Genomic DNA, 26,321 nt, shown 5'->3' with positions numbered 1-26,321 from the left:
CTTGCCGTAGTTCAGGCCATCACGGTTTCCTTGGTGATACCTTTAATTGGCCTTGATACTTTTCTAGGACTGCCAGTACCTCCTGTTGTGTCTGTACAAGGAGGACAAGGAAAAGGTCTTGAAAGGTGACCCCCAGCACCTGGTGAGTGTGTCGGACGTTTTTCATACCTTTGTCTGTGCTTGTATGGGTTTTCTGGGTGTGATTAAAGTGTGTTCACACTTAAGAGTACTGGTGTGCACGGCAGGCAAGTAACTATACCAAAGTCATCAAGGAGCCAATGTGGCTCGACAAGATTGCAGAGAAGCTGCAGAACAAGTCCTACTCCACTGTGGGGCAGTTCTTCTCGGATGTCCAGCTGATGTTTCGAAACTGTGCATCTTTGAGTCAGGTAAGATGGAGAAGCTTATTGAACTCTGGTTCACAGTAAAAGGATGAATATCTAAATATAAATTGTGCTTCCATTTTTCTGTTTGGTGATGCTTAAAGTTTATGTTGTTCTAAATTTAGTAACTTTTCTTCCTCAGGGGAATTATTATGTGGAGCTGGCAACCAAACTCACCAGTTTGTTTGATGAGGAATTTAGGAAAGTCTTCTTCATACACCGTTAACCTCAGATAATTGTGGTGTCTAAGTATATCTGTATTGTATTAAGTATTTGGAAAATATGACTGAGTATTACAGGCCAGACTACTTTGGAAGCAGGGTTGGAAAGTAACAGTAAAAAGTATTTTTTTACTCTTAAGTAGTATTTCAGTGGATGACTTTTATTTGAGTAACATTTTGGTGTGGTATCTTTACCTTGAGTATGAAAAATGAGTACTTTTTCCACCATCGGCTGGAAGTATTTATAGAAAGGTGGTTGTCACATCTGTTACAGATTTAAAATTGGAATCTGTAAATGACATGCCAGGTGAGAAAAAGACAACAATGCAGGTGGCTTCAAGTTTAGTATCTAATTACTTGCTCATTCAAAGTTGTTTTAAATGCATTTTACTTTAATCGTTATGCTTAGGGTCTGTAAAAGACAAACAAACAAACAAATTTATTTTTATATAGCGCATTATCACAACATTACATTGTCTCATTTTATGAGACAAGACTCATATTTTATCTGTCAGCTGACCTGCAAACATATCAACTGCCTGCTTTTATAAAATCTATCAACTTTTTCTGTAAAAGATTTACTAACTTTACTAAGAATACTTGTATTATCTTATGCCTTTAAAATTTAAAGCTGAATTTAACCACAACTGCTGTGTTCAATTTTTTTGTCCCTCCCTTAACGACAAGAATGTTTTAATGGTTGTTTCATAAATAATGAGATAAGTGATAAAGTTTAAGGTGCTAAGTTTCAAACAAGCCATGACGCTGTTGCCATCAGCATTCCCAGTCAACATATACTTCATCTGTGTTATAGATATGTGGATCTAATCTTGATAGCTCAACGCTGAATGCAGGGTGTAGGCAAGCATTCTTTATTATTATTATTAGGTCTTTGCATTCGCAGTAGCTGTCAATCAGGGCCTCTTTCCACTAATTACAAGCATTTAGGAAGAAAGCATAGCATAACGTAAAATACGTCATTTAAAAATCGTGTCCGTTTTTTCAGATATCCTATGGAATATTATTTAGCACTTCGTAATGCATAGGGAATGTAATCGTTACAACTCTTTTAAGAAGCTGATGTAAACAGTGTAGAGAGTGACCTTGTAACCTTTAGAGAATGCAGACCAATTACTGCTGTGCACAATGTTCAATGAAAAACCTTGTGTTGGCTTAGAAGCTTCTGTATCTGTTAGCTATTTTGTTAGCTTTGATGAATGAAGATGTACATTATTAGGGCTGCAGCTTATCACTATGTTGAAGGACAAATATATTATTAACCCTCTAGCCAGACAATGTGCAACAAGCAGACGCTGCCAGGGTTTGCTACAGAAGGAAGGGATTTTCCTGAGTTCACCAAAAGTTCACGATTGGGTATTTAAAAAAAACTTAGTAGAGATGGTCACGCTACTATTATTTTCAGCTGAGGCACCAAACAGTAAAAGAGAAGACTGACAAACTTATCTAGGGGTGTGGATCAAGGAAGAAAACGATGATGGTGAATGGTTGAGGGAATGATGATGCTTAAGTGACGAGATATTGTTACACAATGAGAAAATATATAAAAAAATTGGGGTGAAACAGTATTGGACACACTTGTGAGTGTCCAGCCTTGGTTGTAACTTCATTGTTGCAATAAAGACTGAATCTGAAGATCTACACAGGTTTTCCTGATTGGCGGGGATGGAAAAACCAGAACAATCCAACCTTCATTTACAAAATGGCCGGTTTGCGTTACCTGACTATATATCATTTTGACATTTGGATAGGGCTATAGTTTTATGCAATCGCTTTAACCCCGTGGTGACTAAAATGCAACAGAATATAAAAAATACGCGCATGCTGTTTGCCAGGTGGCAACGCCAGCCCATCTGCGCCGCTGCTTCAACGTCTGCGCCACGCTGATGCAGGCCCTGCGTATCACGTCAGCGCACAGGCTATCAGCCAATCCCTGCCCAGAAATGCGCAGCACTGTTGCGCAGACGCGCTCGCCAAAGAGCGCAGCCATTACTGCGCGAATAACCCAGGCGGTCGCTTACGTAAACTACACAGCTATACTTCAACAGCAGTGTTTTGCAGAGTGAAAAACTAAAATTCAATGAGTCGGGGGGCATGGAAAAAGTCCGGATGCGCTGGATGAGTGTAAAAAGAACACTACTGCACATACAAGATAAATCCAACCAGGAAAGCTACCTTCATGACATATAAAACGGCAGTGCCAACTCTCTTAAACGTAAAAGGGAGATAAGTACTGCACTGAACGGGAATGAACGGCAGCCCGAGCAATGACTCGTTCCTAAGCGGGAGCGAACTATCGCGGTCGCGCACTGGTGAAGACGTCTTTGAATCCACGGACACTCCTGGCAGCGCATCGCAGGCGGCCCATGCGCTACAGGCAGCGCAGACGGCCGATGCTGCCGCTCCCATCATCCTCTGTGAGTCGCGCTGCCTTCCCTCGCCTTGTCCCAAAACAATACACTGATATCGACTCTAGTTGTTCAAATAACGCCAGATTAATTGTTGTCCACACGTGCAATTTGTATGATATGGTTCGGCTTGAGATTTTTACTGGGTTTTGTATGTAAGCAAACCGTTGAGCGGTTCCTTGTCGGACAGTATCCAGTACAAGTATGGTAATTCACATGTAAGTAATGTAAATTACAGGGTAACAGGAATTTCATCCTGATGTGGGATTTTTGCCAACCGAAAATGTCAGGTGGCACAACCAAAAAAAATATGATAAAATATAAGTATTTTTCTGAAATCGAAACCTTCACAAATCACAATTTAATTGTCTACATTGTTAATTTTATACGCGTATCTTGCGTGCAGGATTAGTGGTAATATTAATTACAGTTGTGCCACCTGCTTTTTTAAGCTCATTTCAAATTAAACACACATGCTTGAACACCTGCACATACTTCAGTCCTTTATATCAAGTTTATACACATAATTTTAAGAACAAATAAAGAGTTTTGTCATATCGTAGCATTTTCACGATTTCCCTAAGATAAAATGGTTATTTTTTGCCGATGTTTGAAGTTAGACTGACTATTTCACTGCGCCATGAAGATTACTTGCGGTCTATGATGAAATATTCTGACTTTTTAATAAAGACCTACCGTTCCTGGTTGTGCTAGGTATAGTAAATTTGCGGACAATTATTTAAAAAATTTCTAAATGTTTTGAAGTTTTGCAAGTTTAAAGGTTTCAAAAACGAAAGTATGCCTATCTTGATTAACTTTATGTTCGTCATTACTTAAATACCAATTGTAATAATTTTGTTACTCTGCCCATTATTCAAATGATTATTTAAAGGTATTGCAAATATATTCACATTAAGGAGATCTCATTCAATAATGTTAGGCATGGTATGTATTTGTTAAAATATATATATATATATATATATATATATATATTAGATTCAGTCAGAAATTTACAGATATGTCATGACATCTCGACATTCACCCCCCTGCATGTCCTCACACAGACCCAGTGAGCTCCGAAAGGGTTATTTCCACAACCACCTCGGATGGCAAAACCATTTTTAAGATCACTACAGGTGAGCCAAGTTCAGCTCTGATTGCTTCTTGCCTCTTCGGTTGTTGTCCTCCCAGCTGACATGGTATTTTAAATCCCTGCACACATCCCTATTTGTTGACCCTGCACACATCCATTGAGATGTCAAGCTAGAAGCTGATATCATTCCTGGATGGGCTTTTGATGCACTGCAAACAAATATGCATGTATGAGCAGAAATCGCACTAAAAACATTTGTAATTGGGAATTGGTGGGTTAGTGTGGCTGAAGGAGGGCTTTCTGCCTGTAGGACCAGTCCCTACAATGCCAAAGCCACCCCCTGCTGGCAGTGCAGAGAAAATCGCGGCTCCAGAGTTCAGCTACCAGGCCATCGTGTTCCTGATTGAGGCTGTAGCCCGCCGCTGGAGGCTGTATGGCTCGCGGGAACGCGCCCAGCTCTTCCAGGGCGTGCAGCAGGAGCTGGAGGGCCAGGGATACTGCATGCCTGTGGAGAGGATCCGCCGCAAGTGGAACAACCTCATTGTCACGTACAAGCGCGTTAAGGACAGGAGCCGCGAGACAGGCCAGGCCAAGACGTCCTGGGAGTTCTATGAGGTATGGGTGTGGTGGGCGCAGCAAATAGCCTCCACCTTTTGGAAGACATGAGACCTGCGGTGGTCTTGTACCTTGGAGTGGAGTTACTGACAGAAATTGTGAATCATAATTATAACTAGAATCACTTCACTAATTTTACAGTTTACATCCATCTGAGTTATGCAGTCAGATTGGGCTAAGGCTGATGTCTGTGACAGAAAGCACAGACATGAGGCAGGGGACAGCCTGGGCAGGCAGATCTAGGGCAAAAACATAATCACATGTGATTTTTAGAGACAGTAAATCCCTAAATCACAAACACTTTAAATGATAAATAACTCTGCTTTATCTGTCCTGTCTTGTCTCTGGCCTGTCGCTCTGTTCCCTCTATAGATGATGGATACCATGCTTGGCGACACGATTGGTGCTCAGGTCGGTGGGAGCACGTCAGCAACCCTGCTGGACGTGGGCAAGGAAACAGCTTCCGCTAACCTGGGCAACGACACCAAGCAAGGCCTGCTGTCCCCCTGCGGCCTTGCCCCCTCCTGCGTCCAGATTCCCACCCTCGTCCCTGCTTCCCCGCTCCCACCCGCCAACCTGGACCTGTCTCCCTTGGTTCCTGGACCCCCCCGCAGCACAGGCCGGCCCCGCGCACGCCAGAAGCCGCGGCGCGATTCGGGTTGCATGCCGGCGCCCATCTCTTCCCCGGCCCGTCAACGGGACCAGGCTGAGGAGTGCGCCTCCCTGCTGCGCAGCCTAGCCAGCAACCAGGAGGAGCGCAGTCGGCAGGAGGAGGTGCGGCTGCGCCGGGGAGAAGCCCGTGAGAAGCGTCGGGAGAGGAGGGAGAACAAGATGCTGGAGGCCCTGGGGAGGATGGCCACTGCCCTGGAGCTACTGTCTGCCAAACAGGACACCATCATCGCCTTACTGCAGAGGCTGGCAGACAGGCAGTGAGGCAGCGTGGCCAGCTGTGGGTGCCGAAGGCTGCTGGAGGGGGGTGGGGGGGTTGGCACAGGCCATCTGGACTGCACCTGTGTTGATTGCACTCCTGCTTCTTCTTAAGAGCCTTGTCTCATTTCCTGCATTAGGTTTCATTCTGTGGAGGGAGAATCGATCTACGTCATTCTGCTGCACGGGGTATGTGAATATCAGCTGACTGCAAACCCCGTTCACCACAGACTTCTGCCCCTATTGTCCGCATTCTGTTGCTGATGGTAGATGACCGTTAACTTTTTTTAGCTGAATGTTTTTGCAGTTATCAGATTTGTTTTGTTTTTGTTCGGGTGAATTATCTGGGTTTGAATTAAATGCTGTTTGTTGTCAGTGTTTTGCTTTTGTATGCCGTGTTGTTTAATGAAAGGTATGGTATGATAAAAGCATGGATAACTATTTCCAGGTCCTTAGGAGATTAAATCAGCTTTAATTTGGCTATGGTTCTGAGATGATAAAAGCTGCCCTTTACAACACTGCGGACTTGTTTGTTAAAATTCAGTGATGTATCCAAAAATACACCAAGGTTTTTAACTTCATTATGCAAATATACAGAGAGGGGGCCAAGTGAGCTGCTAAGGTTACAGACAGAGCTTTTTTTTTTCATGATCAGCGGTCATTGTTGACACACCACAGCACACAAGAACAAAATATGTCCTCTGCATTTAACCCATATGTGACAATGTGACATTGCAGGGGGCAGCTAATTCAGCACCCCTGGGGAGCAGTGCTTGGGGGTAGTACTTTGCTGGTTAAAGCTACAATCTTTCAATTACAAGTGCACTTCCCTGGCCATTAAGCCATCACTGCCCACTTCCAGTTTGAGGGGGCAAATGTAATTACTTCAGTTTTGTTTTCATTTAATTGAAGGAAGTTCCTCGCCATTCAGTATTTAATATCATCCAAGCGGTTTAGCAGGTTTTTCAGAGAGCAGGTGCTATCAGCTGTAACTGGTAAGTAAGATGTGTGTCATTTGCATAACAATGGTAGAAAAATATATTTTTTTCTGATTTTTTTCAGACAGAGCCAAAAGCATAGAGAGAATAAAAGAGGCCCTAAGATCGAACCTTGGGTCATCCTTTACCTTGGGTATTTTTAGTTTTAAAAGAGCTAAAGAATCCAGAGTGCATATGGTGAGTGAGTGAGCATAAATATATCAGTAAAGTGAGTTGCTGTGGTAGAGTTTATATACTGAACAAAAATATAAACGCAACACTCTTGTTTCTGCTCCCATTCTTCATGAGATGGACTTAAAGATCTACAATTCATTCCAGATACACAATATTACCATTTCTCTCAAACATTTCACACAAATCAGTCTAAATGTGTGATAGTGAGCACTTCTGCTTTGCTGAGATAATCCATCCCACCTCACAGGTGTGCCACATCAAGATGCTGATCTGACATCATGGGTAGTGCACAGGTGTACCTTATACTGCCCACAATAAAAGGCCACCCTGGAATGTGCAGTTTTTTGCTTTATTGGGGGTCTGGGGACTCAGAACCGGTCAGTATCTGGTGTGACCACCATTTGCCTCATGCAATGCAACACATCTTCTTCGCATAGAGTTTATCAGATTGTCAATTGTGGCCTGTGGAATGTTGGTCCACTCCTCTTCAATGGCTGTGCGAAGTTGTTGGATATTAGTGGGAACTGGTACACGCTGTCGTATACGCCGGTCAAGCACATCCCAAACATGCTCAACGGGTGACATGTCCGGTGAGTATGCTGGCCATGCAAGAACTGGGACATTTTCAGCTTCCAAGAACTGTGTACAGATCCTTACAACATGGGGCCGTGCATTATCTGTCTGAGTGGCTGGTCTCAGACGATCTTGGAGGTGAACCTGCTGGATGTGGAGGTCCTGGGCTGGTGTGGTTACACATGGTCTGCGGTTGTGAGGCCGGTTGGATGTACTGCCATATTCTCTGAAACGCCTTTGGAGACGGCTTATGGTTGAGAAATGAACATTCAATGCACGAGCAACAGATCTGGTTGACATTCCTGCTGTCCGCATGCCAATTGCACACTCCCTCAATGCTTGTGGCATCTGTGGCATTTTGCTGTGAGACAAAACTGCACATTCCAGGGTGGCATTTTATTGTGGGCAGTATAAGGTACACCTGTGCACTACCCATTATGTCAGATCAGCATCTTGATGTGGCACACCTGTGAGGTGGGATGGATTATCTCAGCAAAGCAGAAGTGCTCACTATCACACATTTAGACTGATTTGTGAGAAATGTTTGAGAGAAATGGTAATATTGTGTATCTGGAATGAATTGTAGATCTTTAAGTCCATCTCATGAAAAATGGGAGCAAAAACAAAAGTGTTGCGTTTATATTTTTGTTCAGTGTAGATAGAAGGGGGACATGTGCATGGGGCTGGGAGGGAGTGGTATGGGGGCAGGACAATGACAATTCAAACACAACCATAAAATGATCAGAAATGCCAGAATGAACAACTTTCAATTTGGCGAGAGAGAAACCAGACCATAATACAAGATCTGCTGTATGCCCCTTCTGATGTGTTGGAACCAATACTGGTTGGATAAGATCAAAAGAATGCATAAAAACTCGTTCACCATGGGTTCTGATGGGCAAGAAATACAATCAGCAGTTTATCCATAAATGACAGAAGATCAGAAAACTCTTGAATGAAATTACTTTTGCTTTAAGTGGTCTGCACACCAATGCACAAAGGACAGTGGTAGCGACATTAATTATTATGCAGTTGCACCTCAAAAGACAAGTAAACATTGACTTACGGACTCCAGTGCCTGGATAGCCTGAGAGTAAGGCCGGACGGAGCATGCAACGTTGTGGGAGCCTGTGCCGTTCTGTACTATATTACAACAATACGCCGGGAGAGACTGCTCACGGTGCTGGTGGAGGAGCAGTGGATGGACATTCCAGTTATTGAAGAAGGAATGGATGGACAGATTGTGAGGGACTTTTACAGGAACAGCTACTTCATGCAAGACCACTGGTGAGCATTGAGCCCGAAACCCCCCACATGTGTTGGATAAACGAAACGCATGTGATCAGCTGACGCTTTTTTTAATTCAAATTCTTTTTTCAGGCTGTGATTGAAGCTGTAGAGAGAACAGAAAATCAAACTCTTCAGGCCATGTTCTTCTGCTCCTGGCGTGTGTACTTCTGAACATCATCCTGAAGTGTGTATCTCCATCTTTGTTTTCCTTATGAGCCTTTTCTATTTCATGTCTAGCTTCTCCCTTTCAACAGACAGGAGCAACTTCCTTTTATAAATGGCACGTATGTCCTGAGGCAGAGAATGCGTTACAAATCACTTCATTTACTTGAAATGCTTCTCGGCTTATTTGCCTTTCTTCACTTAGTTGGAATTGTCTGTCTTATGATCCTTTACACATCTATGTGCATTATGTGTGAATGCAAATTACATAATTAAACTGTCTAGCCTGAGTGTCGCTATTCTGTGTACTTGTACATGGAAAGATGACACAAGTTCACTTCGACAAATACTCCAAGTACAGCATGTTGCGAGTAATGAGTAGTTACTCACTTCACTCCTCCTTCCTCCTTCAAGGTCTATTGTTCATAAAATACTGTTCTTCAGATTGCAAACATATCCAAACCATGTCACATTAGAGATTACGCTCAGCATGTCAGATGTACTAGGGCCATCAAATTGCCAAATGATGAACACTACAGTTGTTGAAGCGAGAGAACTGCATGACAGAATATCCTTTAAATGAGAAACATGAAACTTACACATGGGTCAAGGCAGAACTAATAATTATTACAATTACACGACTGACACCTGGAGGGAAAGAAGTAGACAGTACCTTCTACATATTTCTCCCTGGGACTTGGGGGGATGACCTCTGACGATATCCCCACTTCTATTCCTTCCACCGGAGGCCGTCCTCAATTGAAGCTGAGTGCCAGCTCCTCTGCTGGTGTGAGGTCCTCAGGTGGAGGCCCCCCTACCAATAGTAATGGCCTGACTCATTTTCTTTGCGGCTACAAAGGCATTTATACATTTTTGGAACTATTGTGATCAAATTTATGTCTCCTTATGAGCTACTTGCCATTATTGACGATATTTTTATATTTTTATTGCTGCCAGGTTCGTCACTGTCCACTTAGATTGCTTCTACTGAGCTGTAACAGTGAAGAATGGATTTGTAAGGCAAGGGTTAGGGTTAGGCTACTGGGTCGGTAGAGATCACACACATCTAAGTTAGTAGAGCTCCAGACCTAGTTGTATTACAGTTATGGTGGTTTCAAGTCGACTTAAATCAGATATTTTCTACACTACTGCTAATAGTCACAGTCTACTTCGACAGTTTATTAGTAAAAAGCAAAGACAAGATACGGTTATTTGTGCAGAACATTTCACATGCATGCGATTAACATTATTTTATGGTGAATGAAAAATAGCATTATACAGTAAGAATAACGTCTGAACTCCACCCAGAAGGTTCCCCGTTGGCTGTGGGGATCGAACCAGGAACTTTCACAGTGTAAGGCAACAGCATAAACCACTGCATCACCATACTAGGCACTTGTAACATTTACGTAACTTACACATTTAGCCTGCTTCCGATTCATTGCCAAGCCGCCTCCCTGACTGTATTTATGGCCACAGTGTTGCCGATGACATGTTTATATACCTCATACGGCTCCATCAGCAGCGTTTCTTCTGCGGCGGAAAAAAACTCTCGTTTTAGGCACTTTCTGACTCAATTGATCGATCTATATTTCATTCATTCATTTGGGCTTCTTAAGGGCCTGGAGATCCTTCAGGATCGGGGGCGTGTTGAAATCGTCCCATTCTCAGAGCCCTCGTCACCCGAGAGCTTGTTCCCTTTGCTATGGCCGTTGGTCAGTGTATGGAACACGGCCTTTGAGTCCGAATTGCTCCCATTCATTTTCGACCCCAGTGGGGACATCTGCATGTTTTCCACTTTAACTCCGAAGCTGGCTGGTGATGGGTTCATGTCACCCAGAGTCCAGCAAGGCACTCAGGAGCTCCTGCTGAAGAAGTGTCAACTTCGATGCTATTTTGGAGAGCATTAATCACACCGCCGTAAATAATCCATGGAATAAGATATAATTTAATATAACAAAAATTTTGATTGTAGCTATGTTTTAATGAAAGTGCAGTTTTACACTTGTGCACATTAAATTGCAAGCTGTGCTCGCGGCCCGTAACAAATACCAGCGTGACGTTAATACCGTGATTAGTAAAATACTCCCTTTTATCTGAATATACATTTGTGCAGGCACACTCTACCAGAACAGATCAGGCTGTGATCCCGGCCATGTTTCAAAATGTAGAGCTGATCTGTGAACGACGTACTAGGCGCTCATAAAAGAATAAGCTATATAATAACTCCAAAAGCTAAATTGCCCGTAGGTGTGCATGTGTGAGTGACTGGTTGTGAGTGTGCCCTGCGATGGGCTGGCCCCCCATCCTGGGTTGTTCCCTGCCTCGTGCCCATTGCTTCCGGGATAGGCTCCGGACCCCCCGCGACCCAGTAGGATAAGCGGTTTGGAAAATGGATGCATGGATGGATGGATGAATAACTCCAAAGCACTTCGTGTGACAGGTAGGCCTGTGTCGTGGCGTCTATAGGAAAATATAATCTAATTTAATGTATCGAATGAAAAAACATAATTACCACAAATACATGGGCAAACCCATTCATACAAAGGGAGAAAAGACGCAGGTACATAAAATGGGTGGATCAGTTTGACATAATTTTCAGGCATCAAGCAAAGATACAATTTAAAATACAACCATGTTACAGAGGTTATCATTTACCAACGATGCAAGCAATTTGTGTACATATTACTCACACATGTAAAGGAATACTCGGTGACTTAAATATCTGAGACTATATGCCAGTCTGTCTCGAATGAGAGTTGATTATTTACAACTGAACTACGTTAGTGGAACAACATGGGGCTAAGCTTAGAGATGGCGCTAGTTTAAGCATGACTTTTTCGGGAAAGTCTGCCTTTCTTTAGCTACTTTCATGAAATACCCCCCGGAATAGATTTGTTCACCTTGGTAGCTCAGCGGCGATTCATTTAAGACACGCTGATGGAACGGAACTCCCACTTAAATGAGCCCGACTTGTCGAAATAAGTCAGACATTCCTTCAATCCTGTGCCGGCACCGTATAAATAAAACCAGGGGTCTCAATTCTCACGTCCTGTGCACACCTTGTGTGTCTCACGCTGAGTAGAGCTGAACTGTGAACGACGTACTAGGCGCTCATAAAACAATAAGCTATATAATAACTCCAAAAGCTAAATTGCCCGTAGGTGTGCATGTGTGAGTGAATGGTGTGTGAGTGTGCCCTGCGATGGGCTGGCCCCCCATCCTGGGTTGTTCCCTGCCTTGTGACCATTGCTTTGGGGATAGGCTCTGGACCCCCCGTGACCCAGTAGGATAAGCGGTTTGGAAAATGGATGGATGTTTAGTGTGTTGTTTTTGTTGTTGTAATTGATTTAGAATTGGTATTGGTATCAGAAAAGTATTGTTCAGAAGCTGGTATGGAAATCAAGGTGTCATTTTGGCACTGCAGTTGAAAGATTTTGAACAACGCCCAGCCCTAATGTGGGACTCACTCCGTGAAAAACACACGTTGGTTAAAGTAAATACCTCACAGATTATGACTCACATGTGTGGCATGAAACTGGTTTTCATTTCTGGTACGAAGTATGACGGGTAACACCCTGCACAGGCTCCCTCTGAAACACCGGACATGTGAACAGATGATCAGACAGAGCGGTAGAGCAGTCACCTCGACACAAAAGCCTCAGTAAGTACTCTCAGCTTTTTAATCACATTCTCTCTGAACTTCATTTCATGTTCAGCTTTCTGTTTTGATATGATGTTTTGCTCTGAGTCCCTCAATGCGCAATTTAAATTGCCAGTATGCATAACGCATAAACACCTATAGGATCTGTAAACGTTTTCCACAATTCACCATATTCAATTTGCTTTTCTAAACAGCTCAAGCAGAGTATGAAGACCTTTTATGGACAGTAATTATGTGTCATTTCAAAGAAAACGCCAGTGGCATAGAAGGAATTAAAGGATTGAGGAATCCTTAGGGACTATTTAGTTGTATTTCTCAACTGGTGAAAAATGTCCTTTTACACCATGGAGGTCCAGGAGAAGGAAGAACAAGTGAGGAGAGTAAAATCAATCGTATTTGAGACAGACGGACAAGAGGAAGACAAGAGGCTGGATGATGAGGGATGGAGCTGTGCTTGGAGACAGGAGCTCCCCGTGTCCGTGCTCACAGCGTTCATGTTGCTCCTTCTAGTAGAGTTTGCTGTTGGAGTGGAAGGCGTGGGGAGGCGTGGCAAAAGCAGCACCATGCTCGATGAGGAAAGCCCTAGACCTTTGGACTTGTGGGAGTCAGTTTTCCTCAGCACTCTTGTAGGGAGTGGCTATGGACTGGCAGTGGGAACTGGGGCTGTGGTGGTCATTTGGATTGCTGAAGCCTTATCTGCATCCAGTGGCCTGGTGGCAGTGGTGTGGCAGGTGCCCCTGCTGGGGCTGTTGACAGGCGCAGGGGCAGGGGCTCTGAATGGACTGGACATGCTTTCTGAATGCGTTGGGCAAGAAACCCTCTGCGAGGCAGCCAGAGGTGGGCTAAAGGGCATTTGGGTGGGGGTGAAGGTGGCTGTAGTAGGAGGGGCCACAATTGGGGCTGCCATGTGTGTTGTGTCTGCCGTGGCCATGAGGAACCTGGTGAGAGGAGGGCACCTGAGGCTGGTGCCGCTTGTGACTGTCTCAGCGGCTGCCGGGGCCTTCACAGTAGTGCTGAGCTGGGCCCCTGAGACCATGACCATTGGGTGCTTTTTGGGGGCCCTTTTAGGGTCCACCCAGGACCCAGCTGTCTTGAAAACCTTGGGGCTCCTCGCTGTGGGAGGCTGTGCGGGTGTGAAAGGGCTAAGGAGTCCCTGCGTGTCTCCTAGTGTGGGGTCCTGGTGGCCACAGATGCTAAACAGAGCTCTGGTGGGTGCTGGGGGGGCTGTATTTCTGGCTGCCGTTTTAGGATTTCCCCTTAGGCCGTTCCCTGTCCTGGTAAGAATTTCAGTGGGGGCTGTGATGGCATTTTCGCTATGGTGGATGGTGGACGGCCTGTGCCACTCAGCTGCCACCGTGATGTTTGGGGTGTTAAGCATCAGTGCCCAATACGAGCATGGAGAGTCTGGAGGATAGATGACAACTTAGGCTCCTGGTCTGGGGAATATGGAAGCCCTGAAGGGCAAAACACACCAGCAAATATGAAAAACACACCAGCAAATACAAATACACAACAGCAAATAAGAAAACATGCCAGTAAACATGGGCTCAGTGTGGCTCAGTGGGCTAAGCCTGTGTTCCTGTAATCAGAAGGTTGCCAGTTCAAACCCAACCTCAGCACATCTGTGGGTCCTAAAGCAAGACCCTTAACCCTCCAGCTCCCTGGGCACAGGAGGCAAAAAGACAATAATAATCAATAAAGCATTGATTATTATTATTCAAATACAGAAGTAGTACTGTGAAAACACTACAACATTAGCAACACTGAAAACGGAAAGGGTATGTACCTACTGGTCATTACATGCTTGTTACTGATTGGACAGGGAGCCTGTCAGTACACCGACAGTCACAACCATAGTTAGTCCAAAGGTACATCTTTAGGTACCAGATGCAAGCAAAAGATACAAAGAGAAATTGGGTGTCATTAGATGTGACTGTTCGCGCTGTAATTGAAAGAATTTGCAGATGTGAGCCTCCACACAAACCAAAATTATATGGTTTTTCAAACGTTGAGGGTGACTCTGAAACAGACAAAATATTTTGGTGTATTCATGGATAAGTACAAGTGTAAATCATTTGCTTACTCGTTTATTATTATACACTGCTCAAAAAATTTAAGGAACACTTTTTAGTCAGAGTATAGCATCAAGCCAGTTAAACTTCTGTGATACTAATCCGGTCAGTTAAATAGCAGAGGGGGTTGTTAATCAATTTCAGCTGCTTTAGTGTTAATGAAATTGTTCATGAAACTGTTTTTTTTTTTTACTAGTTTTGCATTTGGCGACGGTGAGTGTCACTACTGGTAGCATGAGGCGATACCTGGACCCTACAGAGGTTGCACAGGTAGTCCAACTCCTCCAGGATGGCGGATCAATACGTGCCATTGCCAGAAGGTTTGCTGTGTCTCCCAGCACAGTCTCAAGGGCATGGAGGAGATTCCTGGAGACAGGCAGATACTCAAGGAGAGCTGGACAGGGCCATAGAAGGTCTTTAACCCATCAGCAGGACCGGTATCTGCTCCTTTGTGCAAGGAGGAACAGGATGAACACTGCTGGAGTCCTACAAAATGAGCTCCAGCAGACCACTGGTGTGAATGTTTCTGATTGTTTGGTCAGAGACAGACTTCATGAGGGTGGCTTGAGGGCCCAATGTCCTCTAATGGGCCCTGTGCTCACTGCCCAGCACCATGGAGCTCGATTGGCATTTGCCATAGAATACCAGAAGGGGCAGGTCTGCCACTGGCACCCTGTGCTTTTCACAGATGAGAGCAGGTTCACCCTGAGCACATGTGACAGACGTGAAAGGGTCTGGAGAAGTTATAGAGAACGTTATGCTGCCTGCAGCATTGTTCAGCATGCCTGGTTTGGTGGTGGGTCAGTGATGGTCTGGGGAGTCATATCCATGGAGGGACGCAAAGACCTCTACAGGTTAGACTACGGCAAATTAACTGCCATTAGGTATTGGGATGAAATCCTTGGACCCACTGTCAGGCCCTACACTGATGCAGAGAGTCCTAACACATTTCGTTCGTAACACATCACCCAGTCCATATAAGCATAGGTGTCCAGCATGATATTTTTTTCCATTGAGATTTGATGTGTTTTCAAAGTGTTCCTTAATTTTTTTTGAGCAGTGTATATTATTATTATCTTAGTTTCGTCATGTAATGGCAACATTAAACCATTATTTTGTTCTGTGCTGTAATGTTAACGTTGTTGTGTTCCTATAATAACTCACTAGGACAACCACCACCACATCCATGTAATGTTGTGATAATGCGCTATACAAAAATACATTTGTTGTTGTTGTTCTTACTCACCGGAGAACCTCTTTCCTTGCCAAGATAGATGGAGGAGTTCACACATTTGGGTGTTCTGCTTGCATATTTGTTTGTACTTTTGTTAATGGTCTTTGGACTTCGCCAACCTGCACAAACTTATTCGTGCTCAATATATTTAAATATATATTGTGGCTTGGGGAGAGAATACAGGAGACAGCTTGTTCTCGTGAAATAGAATGAAAACTTTATTAATAGCAAAAATAAAGGAAAAAGGAGAATATCTGATTGCCTTTAAAGCTTAAAAAACTCCAGCCAGAATAAAAACGTAAAAAATAAAAGCACATCTGCCCTTGGAATTCTGAGTAACTCAGAACCTGAGTAACTCAGCTCACCCCCCCAGAATTCACAAGAGCAGAGGAAACCACCTCTTAAGGCAGGGGTGCCCACCTCCAGTCCTGGAGCCCTGTGTAGCTTAGTTCTTTCCCTGTTCCTGCCATAAATGTGTGGTAATTAGCACAAGGAGTTGAATCAGGTGTGTTAAATGAAGGGAAACCCAAAAATGTGCAGGGCTCTGGCCCCCCAGGACTGGAGTTAGGCACCCATGTCTTAAGGGGTTTGATCACTTGCCTGGACCTGCTCACAGTATCTCCCACAGGAGCAGGCACAACCGGGCCTGGTGCCGGGACCGAACAGCATGGACGACCCCTACGAGGAAGCTGGCCCAGCGGCACCGGAGTATCCAAACCACAATGGGCACGAGCCAAACAAACGTAGCCGAAATCAGCTTCTGGGACGCCTTGCGGCCAGAATGGGAAAGGCCACGCACAGCCTCAAACACATGACACCACCTGCCACACAGCACTGCAGGCCGCGCAGTGACGGTGGAGACATCGCAAAGCAGTGAGGCGTCACAAAAGGACGTCCTGCAACTGCACACCAGTGTCAGCAAACCGCAACCCTCGTATGCCACTGTCCGAGGGCTGGTCAGCTACACACAGCTGGCACACAGCTAAGTACAGACCAAAGGACTCACGGTCGAAAGCGGTTGCCATTCACCATTAACTAGCTGCTCATGTACTGCGGCAACAACAACATCTGAAGCATCTGTAGAGACGGCAATGGGAGCATCCGGAAAGGGGTGGGCTAGCAATGTAGCGTCCACTAAGGCCTGTTTAGCAGTACGGAACGCCTGACAGCGCTCCGCAGTCCAGTCAACCACTGCCTTAGATGGAACTCCCCTGAGTGCAGAGTACAGGGGAAACATAATGTTCCAGCTCCACGGATGTAACGGTGGTAAAAGTTCCATTCCAAGAAACTCCTGCAAAGATTTGACCGTGTCTCTTTCAACACAGCCTTTTCCTGGGAGAGGTGACGTTAGACAGTACTGGCTGGTACTCAGATATCAGGATGAATGGGGAAGTGCTGTCTTTTAAGCTCGATGCAGGGGCAGCAGTGACAGCTATTCCTATCACACTGTATAGTTACAGCAGAGACGGCCCTCTACTGCACACCCCAAATAGACTGTATGGCCCCAATAACTACAGGTCGCCCGTGGTAAGACAGATTTGGAGCAGATTTGAAAGCAAGCATAAAAATTCCACTCAGCCAGTATTTGTCATTGATAACCTGGCCAGACCATTGTTGGGCTTACCAGCGCTCACAGCATTACACGAATGGAGGAACTTAGTACACTGGGCGAGAAAGAGGATCCAGGGGAGATCTTCAAAAATAAATTTCCAAAGGTGTTTACGGGATTAGGGAGGCTTGATGGTAATTATCACATCCGCCTGAAAGACAATGCTGCCCCCTGTGCTCTGACTAGTCCTCATCACATGCCGGTCCCCTTAACGGAAAAAGTAAAAGACAAACTGAAAAGAACGGAAGAAATGGGGTTCATCTCAAACACAGAGAAACCCACTGAGTGGCGCGCAGGTATAGCAATGCTTCCGACACCCAGTGGTATAATTAGAATATGCACAGACCTCACCAAACTTAATGAGGGTGTGTGCAGGGAACTGTATACAGTCCATATACTGTATGGCCCTCAGTGGACCAGTCATTAGCACAGATGAATGGCTCACAAACTTTTACAAAACTGGATGCACGCAGTGGGTTTTGGCAGATACCTATAGCACAAGAGAGTAGGGAACTCACAATGTTTATCACTCCCTTTGGGCTTTTCTGTTTCATTGTCTTACCTTTTGGAATTAACTCAGTGCCAGAGCATTTTCAAAGACGCATGTCCCAGCTCCCAGCCAGGCTAAAAGGTGCTATATGCCACGCAGATGATGTCCTCGTGTGCGGAGAGAATAGGGCAGAACACGATGAGCGGCTCACAGCTGTTTCAGGAAGTGGGACTAACGCTGAATGAAAAGTGCACCTTTGCACAGCCTGAGGTTTTGTTTGTGGGACATAAAGTCAGTGCAGCAGGTATTGAGCCTGACCCTGAGAAAACCAGAGCATCACAGACATACCTTACCCAAAGAACTCTGCAGATGTTAGACGTTTCTTTGGGATGGTCGCATAGGTAGCGAAATTTATCCCTCAGTTTGCGGATTCTACCAAACCACTCAGAGATCTGTTGGAAACAAAGGTAAAAGAAAAAAAATCGGATACACTAAATAAATATTTATGATTACCGTGTAGTGAATAGTTTAATATTTACTATTATTTACAGTAATGACTAATAGATGATCGGGTCGTAATTTATACGGGGGGTCACTAAAACGTTTGGTGCGGTTCAAATTAAGTGCATTGTTTACATAATTACCGTCTTCATACGAACGTGAAATTCTAAAACTAAGTTGGGCAAATTTACATAGTCATAGGCTTAAATCATTTCTTTGTTCATATTTTATATGCTGAATATTTCTCCAAGCAAATGTTTCAACTTACCAATATATATTTGCCACGCAATATCATCGTTTGTTGCAGATTTCTATGCAGTATATAAAATACACGCGAAGGAGTACGAAATGAAACGAGTGAAGCGAAATGAAAACACTGGCATGAACTTAAGTCGAAACAGGATAAACCAGTCTTAGCCGAATACAACATAATAGCTGCAATAAATAATTTGTCAGTTATTGGCAGGGGTGTCAGTATAGATATCCTGGAAAATTCGGGGGGCGGGGGGGTAGCACTGGAAATCGTAACATTCAAATTGAATTAACTCGTAGTTACGTATGTGTCCCTGGGACCCACAACAGGGAAAGAGCTAATAAAGCCCATTCGTCTCGTAGCAGTACCGTAGGCAGCCAAAAGCACTTGACCGACGTCAGAATCGACCAATTAAACTGCAGAACAATGAATAAATACACGAGGGACCAATCCGCTTCTTTCAAGCTGCTAAAGGCATGACCTGGATATAAAAATCACTGTTATTGCTTAATGTGAAGTGTGCGCGTATTATCATGCAGGCCTAAGCAAATAGTCTGTATGCAGTAGAAATCTGAAAGAAGGAAAAATTGTTTAACAATGGGTAGCGAAGAGTATTTCAGATTTGCTGAAGTTTTCTCATATGAAAGTCTCGTACATGCTGTTGCAGGAGCAACGGTATGTTAACTTACACATTTTTATATTTGCTGATATAGTTATTATGCAGTAATTTGTTACTATTGCTGTAGATTGAGCTATATAACGATCAGAAAGTACTAGGTAGGCAGCATTGCTTCATTATAAATATGTAAAAGCAATGTTTATCTATTGTGGTTTCGCGTTTGAAAGCGGAACCGGGCAGTCGCCGGATCGCAGTCGCTGAAGTTAAAGTCAGCTTTATAATTACCACTGTATATGAAGTTAGAATTTAGAAGTTAGAATAATCGCCATGCTTCTGTCCTTGTTAAATTAATTAGAATTATATCCGTTAACGTTGTTACCGTATGCACTGCTGCAAGCGTACGTGTTACTGCATTAAATCTTGATTAATAAATTTGGGAAAAGGGTAACTTTTTTGTACTGTCTTTCTACAGGGCAGTGTAACCGCGATGACTGTATTTTTCCCTTTGGACACGGCTAGACTCCGCCTTCAAGGTACTTTAACCCTTTATTTGAATAATACACAATCATAAAAGTGGGAAAATATGTGTTTTTATGAATCAGTGGAGACAGGTGTCAAGTCACGGATCGGGGGAGCAGGAAGATGGAGAATCGGGAAACAAGGGATTTATTGGGGAAAACAGCTAGAAACACGGGGTAGCGACTTCAGTGACAGGACTGGGGAAACATACTTTGACGTGGACTTACATAGGATTACTGAAAACAACTGGAAACAGCTAATGTCATGGGGATTACACACGAGGTTAACGAGGGGGTGGCACACGGGAGGAGCTGACGAGCGGGGCATGACAACAAGGTAAATCATTTATAATTTGTCATTTTCAATTGTAGCAGCGAATTCTGTATGTAGTTGCAGATTTGTTTTTAATGTAATCATTCCGAAGGCCTTTGTTTCTCTTTGCCTGGTGCGCCATCATTTCTTGACACTGCAGTGGATGAGAATAGGAAAGCCAGCTCCACACCAGCAATCCTGGCAGAGATCATCAAGGAAGAGGGGCTGTAAGTCTGACAGACGTTGTGCACTGTTAAAAGGATTCCTATGAACGGGGACGCAAAAAAACCCACCCGTTTGAAACACCTCTCCTTTTCACGCTGGCTGTAAAAATCCGTGTAACTCTTCTTTTGTTCCTCCCTGCCCACAGTCTGGCTCCCTTCCGAGGCTGGTTCCCGGTCATCTGCAGCCTGTGCTGCTCCAACTTCGTCTACTTCTATTGCTTCCATAGTTTGAAAGCCACCTGGCTGAAGGGGCAGAGGTCGACCACAAGCAGAGATCTAGTGATCGGCATCGCTGCAGGTGCTGCTCTTACATTGACTCCTTTCTGTCCTGATGTCAGCTGACTCCAAGGTTAAGGCCGGTTTTTGTCTTGTTTGTGCAGGTGTAGTGAATGTCCTGGTGACCACCCCACTCTGGGTGGTCAACACCAGGCTCAAACTGCAGGGGGCTAAGTTTCGCGACACAGACATTCACCCCACTCACTATACGGGCATTCTGGGTGAGTTAATGTCCCTGTCTGGCTGACAACCTTGGGTTAGTTGGGTTAGCTACTACTTACTGACCTCTACTGGCTAAAAGGTGGTGTTGCATGCTTACAGCTGTTCTTCTCAATATACTGTACAGTACAGTAACCCCTTCACATTCACAATGATTAGGTGCGGAAAATCCTTGCAAATGTGAAATTTCATGGATAATATTTGGGCACCCTTAATCTCAGCTCATAATGGTTTGCTAGCCTGAACGATAACATAAAAATTCTATTTATTACCAATTGCTACACAAACTTTGCATGTTAAAATAGTGTCGTCCTATTTAGACCTTTGTTTGTATATTATATATAATCTAAATTATACCTTTTATTTACAAAGTTACTACTGTATGTTTTGGATTTTTTTTTTTTAATTATCATTTTTAATTAAAGATATAGTTTGCAGGGGCGGCATGGTGGTGCAGTGGTTAGCACTGTTGCCTCACACCTCTGGGACCCGGGTTCGAATCTCCGCCTGGGTCACATGTGTGTGGAGTTTGCATGTTCTCCCCATGTCGTCGTGGGGTTTCCTCCGGGTACTCCGGTTTCCCCCCACAGTCCAAAAAACATGCTGAGGCTAATTGGAGTTGCTAAATTGCCCTTAGGTGTGCATGTGCGAGTGAGTGGTGTGTGAGTGTGTCCTGCGATGGGCTGGCCCCCCATCCTGGGTTGTTCCCAGCCTCGTGCCCATTGCTTCCGGGATAGGCTCCGGACCACCCGCGACCCAGTAGGATAAGCGGTTTGGAAAATGGATGGATGGAATTATCATTTTTAATTAAAGATATAGTTTGCAGGGGCGGCATGGTGGTGCAGTGGTTAGCACTGTTGCCTCACACCTCTGGGACCCGGGTTCGAGTCTCCGCCTGGGTTACATGTGTGTGTTCCCTGCCTCATGCCCATTGCGTCCGGGATAGGCTCCGGACTCCCCATGACCCAGTAGGATAAGCGGTTTGGAAAATGGATGGATGTAATGCAAATAATTTCCTGTATTGTTTTTGGCTTAAGCGTCATTTGTAAGTTGCAATTTTTTGGCAAGCTCCAAAAATATTCCCATTTATTGTTTACAGTTAACTTGCAAATAATCAAGATGTGTAGCGATTACTGTACATTGTCACATGTTGAAAGAATATTATATCTATCCATCCGCCCACCTTTCATAACCACGTACTATATACAGGTGACAGTAAGCCTAACACTTTATTCTTGGAATAACAGGTCATAGGACATGAATGACCCTAAATTGGGTTCAAGTCCAGAATAGGCACTTTCACACTGAAGTTCCGGAACCTGGTCCCGGTTCACAAGTCCCTGGCCTGTCTCAACCTGGGCCCTGTGTAGCCCTGGGCCACTTTTGTGTCGCTTTCACACCGCAGAACAGGAACTGGGACCTTTATGCTAAATAAACATGGGAGATGCAAAAAAAGTTTGTAGGTTAAACTTCACACATAATTTCAAAACAACGGAGAATAAATAAACCGTTTTGTTAGTTGTTCGGGGAACAAGCACAATCAAAACAGGACACAGTCTTTTTCTTATATTTTACTTATATGACCTGCGACATGTTCATGACCCTTATTAAATCCGGCCAGCAGATTGATCTTTATTTTTCTACAGAATAAGAAGGCGATGTCACATTATGCCAATAATTAGCACTGGCAAGTTTAACTGCACGGCACCAGCGATATTAGGCAAAAATATATTGGTTAGCAATCAAATTTTCTGATCCAGAAGTATGAAGAATCAAGCGAAAAATGTATTAATTGATGTATTAAATGTAATCGGGGTACAAAAAATAATTCCATCTGCTCAATTTTTGCTCCTCTACATCTGTTTTTCTACACTTCCGCGTACCTTCCAAGTTAGCGCCGGTGCCTGTGGTCTAGCGAGCAGTAAGCTGTCTTTGTAAGCGCCTCCTCAGTAGTTGGTGTTCAAACGAAAAGTACCTAGTTTGAAGTAGGCACTAAAAAGGGTTCTGGAACTGCCACAGAGGAACTACAATCAGGCCGAGTTTCCGTGGTGTGAATACAACAAAAGTCCCTTGTTCCAGAAAAAAAGTTCTGGCAGTATGAAAGTGCCTGATAATATGTTAGAGCTTTGAAGGACATTGCAGACATTGCACTGGTTCTGGTTGAATACTGCCCTGCTTTGTCCCCCTAAGACGCTTTTGTACAGATCATGCAGCACGAGGGGGTCTCAGCCCTCTGGAATGGTACCTTCCCATCCCTACTGCTGGTGCTGAACCCAGCGGTCCAGTTCATGATTTATGAGGGTCTGAAGAGACGGCTGCGGAGGGGGGTCTTCAGAGAGGTACAGCCACACCCTGCCAGTTTGTGTGTGCCATGGTGTGCACACGCGTCCACATGCCAGTCGCACTGCACGTGACTTTCTGTGTGCATGTTGCAGTTGTCCTCCTTGGAGGTGTTCCTGATTGGGGCTGTAGCCAAGGCAATTGCCACCACTGCCACCTACCCCTTGCAGACGGTGCAGTCTGTCCTGAGGGTGAGTGCGTCACATACAGATGTACCAAAATAGTTTGTTTTTCAGTTGTTGTGCTACAGTTTCCCTATTATTGCTAATATGAGGTTCAATGTAGGTTTTGTGAGGAATGTGTTTTGACATTAAGGGTTCCCTGCTCCTATGAAATGGCGTTTGCAAAGAGACGCATCTCGGCCGTGTGGCTCTGCAGTGTGGGGGTTCTGGGGCTGTGTGTGACTATCCAGTGTGTTCCTATGGCGACACTCTCCTCCTGACATGTTCCCTGTTCAGTTCAGTCAGCGCAGGCAGCAACGGGACAGGTCCTGGCTGCTGGGCAGCCTCAAGAGCGTTGTGTACCTGCTGACCAGCAGGATCAGGTAAGCATGTGCACTGAGAAGGCCAGAGGCCCATGACACTCAGACACACTCCAACCTCCTCCATTTGTCCCCTCAGGAAGCACGGCATCATGGGATTGTTCAAGGGCCTGGAAGCCAAGCTCTTACAGACCATCCTCACAGCTGCCCTCATGTTTCTCCTGTACGAGAAAATCGCCGCTGGCACATTCCACATCATGGGGGTGAAAAGAGCCACAGCCAGACGCTGACTTCAAAGCCCCTCCCCCCCCCCCCCCCCCCCCCCCGGAAACACCAACGCTCCATGGGACCAGCATCCGGACCCCACTCACCTGGGGGTCTCAGCCCGTTTGCCTTCGTGTACCAGCTCCTCCATCGCGTTCAACGCTTGTTTTCACTAGATTGTTGCTTCGGTATGTGGAGCTCCAGTTATGGAGGGAATAAAAACCTGTTATGTGTAATATAGTATATTCTGCCAATGTGGGGCTGGTCACTCGAGTACTAAGTATTTGCTACTGATTACTGGGGAATGCTGTCTTTTTCTCCACCACCACCACCACCCCACCCCCCAGCACTGGTGCTGTGTAAAGGGTGGTGAGTGTAGATAATTAGATAAGTTTTTAAAATGTCTTTTATTTTGTCTTGACTTCATATACAGGGTTTGGGCAGCTGCGCCTGTAATGTTTTTCTGATGAGTAGCTCTGCAGGTGCTTGTAGACATACACGGGTCAGCAATGTAGACAAACTCAGCTATCCTACTTAAATCTACTTGAAAACAAACAGTACAGAGTTACTGGTTTAAACTGGGAATTCAACTATGGTGGCTAAATGAAGTGGTTAACTTCATTTGAATAGTATTCCGCAGTTTAGTATAGTACAGATATAGCCACTTGAATTTTCCCCTGTTTCCATGATGGGGCCTTGGCTGGTCCGTGACAGGTCCCTGCTGGGTCCTGGGTGGGACCTTGACTATAATGAAATCCTCCACGATGATGTAATGAACAAGGGGGCCGGCATGATCCGCCCCTTACCTCTCTGTGCGTAAAGTACTTGCAAAGATTTATCCATCCACCAGGGGGAGCAGTGATTACGAAAGCTGAAGTGACTTACCTGAAATCAGGTATTGTAACTCCACTGCAAAAAATAAAAATCTAAGCAAGTGTAATTTTACTATATTTAGACAAAATTCCAATTTCATTAATAAAGTGACTACACTGCAATAAATGGCTTGTGAAATTTTTTTAACTTTCTTTTGTGAGGCAAAGATGGCCTAAAACTAGCAAAATGTGTTTTTAGTCAGTTTATTGATGAAATTAGAATTTTGTATTTTACTTCACCTTTTGGAGATGAGGCGGACCCAAGATATGTGCAATACAATAATTACAGGCCTAAACAAAGTAATAAAATTTATTGTCAAGCAATGAGGGACTGTGGTATATGATTTGAAGCCGATCGAGCTTGTTTGGCACATGATGAAAGACTTCATCTGCAAGGAGGCCAAGCCAGGTACAAAGCAGCAAGCAATAGAGTTATTTTGGTAGAGGAGAGTGACCCAAGATGTGTGTAACAGACTACTTACAGGCCTAAACAAAGTAATAAGGTTGATTGTGGAGAATAAAGGTGGACAGAGTGGAAAATGAAAAATAAAAAAACATATGGTTCTGTACTGTGCTTGAATAAAACAGACACATTCCTTAGTGTGTTCTGTCTGGCTAACAGTCTGAAAGGCTGCTGATGGCTGCATATTCACAGGGTGGGGGTCGGGGGCAGTCACAATGACGTGTGAATGTGTCATTAACTTCTCTGCTTGGCCACAATGAAAGAGATATGTTTGCAGGGGATCAAGGTGAGGTTGTTTTCTTAACCTAAGAACACTTTGGTGGGGGTGGGGGTGGGGGGATGTGGGCAATGTAGCGTTGGTGGGATTTGCATATCCTGGCATGTTCGCTGGCCGTGGACCTTGTAAGTCACATTATGTATTTTTTTACCTGTATTTGTGTGCCATGATGGTGCAGGACATGTGATTGCTTATGTCCTTTTAAGTACTGATACAAAGAGCAAACTTTGTGTGGAAACGTCTCGCCCCCTCTTCTTCACCACCGCTTTGACGCCTTGGTCTGCCAGCCCCAAAATATTCACATTGCAATTGGCCGAGGCAGGAATCAACCAACCACTGCAGGATAAATCAAACATATGGTCAATTTTGAATACCTGTGGAGGTCTGGTGAAATGTCAACAAGTATTCCAGCTTAAAAATGTACATTTTTTTGCGAAAGCCATAACAACCACTAGGGGGAGCCTTATTCCCACTGGAATTTGTCTGATCAGTCATTTTAATACAGTGATTTAAATGTGCACTAGCAATTGAAAGAGTAGGTCAAATTCAAATATCTGAAATAGCAGGATATATGCCAAAACTTAATACATTTTTCAATATTAATTGGTACTCAAAAATTTAGATTTTTGAGTTAAACTTAGGGTTCAGAAGTTAAAGGAGGGTAGCCTCCGTGGGTCGACAAAGGATCATAAACTAGGAGTGATTAACTGAGCTTTCTGTAACTGCTATTTCCAGTAACTCGACTCTTACTGAAGAAGCTGGAACCGAGT

At 44.4% G+C, this 26,321-nt stretch overlaps 4 protein-coding genes and 1 long non-coding RNA gene across 17 annotated transcripts in view; 4 read left to right on the top strand and 1 right to left on the bottom strand.

Moving 5' to 3' along the window:
- The window catches only part of LOC125717365 (uncharacterized), a 45,333-nt gene extending 44,093 nt beyond the window's left edge, over positions 1 to 1,240 (bottom strand). Inside the window, exon 1 of the long non-coding RNA XR_007384506.1 lies at positions 1,125 to 1,240. This is a non-coding gene — a long non-coding RNA (uncharacterized LOC125717365). The remainder of the gene's footprint in view (positions 1 to 1,124) is intronic.
- LOC125717362 (nuclear body protein SP140-like protein) overlaps positions 1 to 1,251 on the top strand; it is a 56,597-nt gene extending 55,346 nt beyond the window's left edge. For all 13 annotated transcript variants that reach the window (XM_048990202.1, XM_048990209.1, XM_048990204.1 and 10 more), the window contains 3 exons: positions 68 to 142; positions 246 to 389; positions 526 to 1,251. In XM_048990202.1, the coding sequence (XP_048846159.1) occupies positions 68 to 142; positions 246 to 389; positions 526 to 609 (303 nt within the window). In that variant the 3' untranslated portion in view covers positions 610 to 1,251. The remainder of the gene's footprint in view (positions 1 to 67; positions 143 to 245; positions 390 to 525) is intronic.
- Positions 1,252 to 2,589: 1,338 nt separating this feature from the next.
- Positions 2,590 to 6,144, top strand: LOC125718422 (uncharacterized). Its single transcript, XM_048992275.1, has 4 exons — positions 2,590 to 3,039; positions 4,095 to 4,166; positions 4,434 to 4,738; positions 5,111 to 6,144. Exons 1-4 carry the CDS (start codon positions 2,871 to 2,873, stop codon positions 5,669 to 5,671), a joined length of 1,107 nt encoding a protein of 368 aa, XP_048848232.1. The 5' UTR covers positions 2,590 to 2,870; the 3' UTR covers positions 5,672 to 6,144.
- A 6,260-nt stretch (positions 6,145 to 12,404) lies between these two features.
- LOC125718024 (uncharacterized) lies at positions 12,405 to 15,839 on the top strand. Its single transcript, XM_048991490.1, has 2 exons — positions 12,405 to 12,526; positions 12,721 to 15,839. The coding sequence occupies exon 2, from the start codon at positions 12,856 to 12,858 to the stop codon at positions 13,939 to 13,941; it is 1,086 nt and encodes a 361-aa protein (XP_048847447.1). The 5' UTR covers positions 12,405 to 12,526; positions 12,721 to 12,855; the 3' UTR covers positions 13,942 to 15,839.
- Positions 15,840 to 18,938: 3,099 nt separating this feature from the next.
- On the top strand, positions 18,939 to 25,789 carry slc25a17 (solute carrier family 25 member 17). The gene is made up of 9 exons (XM_048991491.1): positions 18,939 to 19,360; positions 19,777 to 19,837; positions 20,296 to 20,362; positions 20,506 to 20,657; positions 20,740 to 20,856; positions 23,045 to 23,193; positions 23,290 to 23,385; positions 23,653 to 23,738; positions 23,815 to 25,789. The coding sequence occupies exons 1-9, from the start codon at positions 19,283 to 19,285 to the stop codon at positions 23,963 to 23,965; spliced, it is 957 nt and encodes a 318-aa protein (XP_048847448.1). The 5' UTR covers positions 18,939 to 19,282; the 3' UTR covers positions 23,966 to 25,789.
- The last annotated feature ends 532 nt before the right edge of the window (positions 25,790 to 26,321 follow it).

Source organism: Brienomyrus brachyistius, chromosome 22 (genome assembly GCF_023856365.1).
Source record: "Brienomyrus brachyistius isolate T26 chromosome 22, BBRACH_0.4, whole genome shotgun sequence".
NCBI lineage: Eukaryota > Metazoa > Chordata > Actinopteri > Osteoglossiformes > Mormyridae > Brienomyrus > Brienomyrus brachyistius.
The sequence above is the reverse complement of the archived record's forward strand: the minus strand, read 5'-3'. Positions and strand labels throughout refer to the sequence as shown.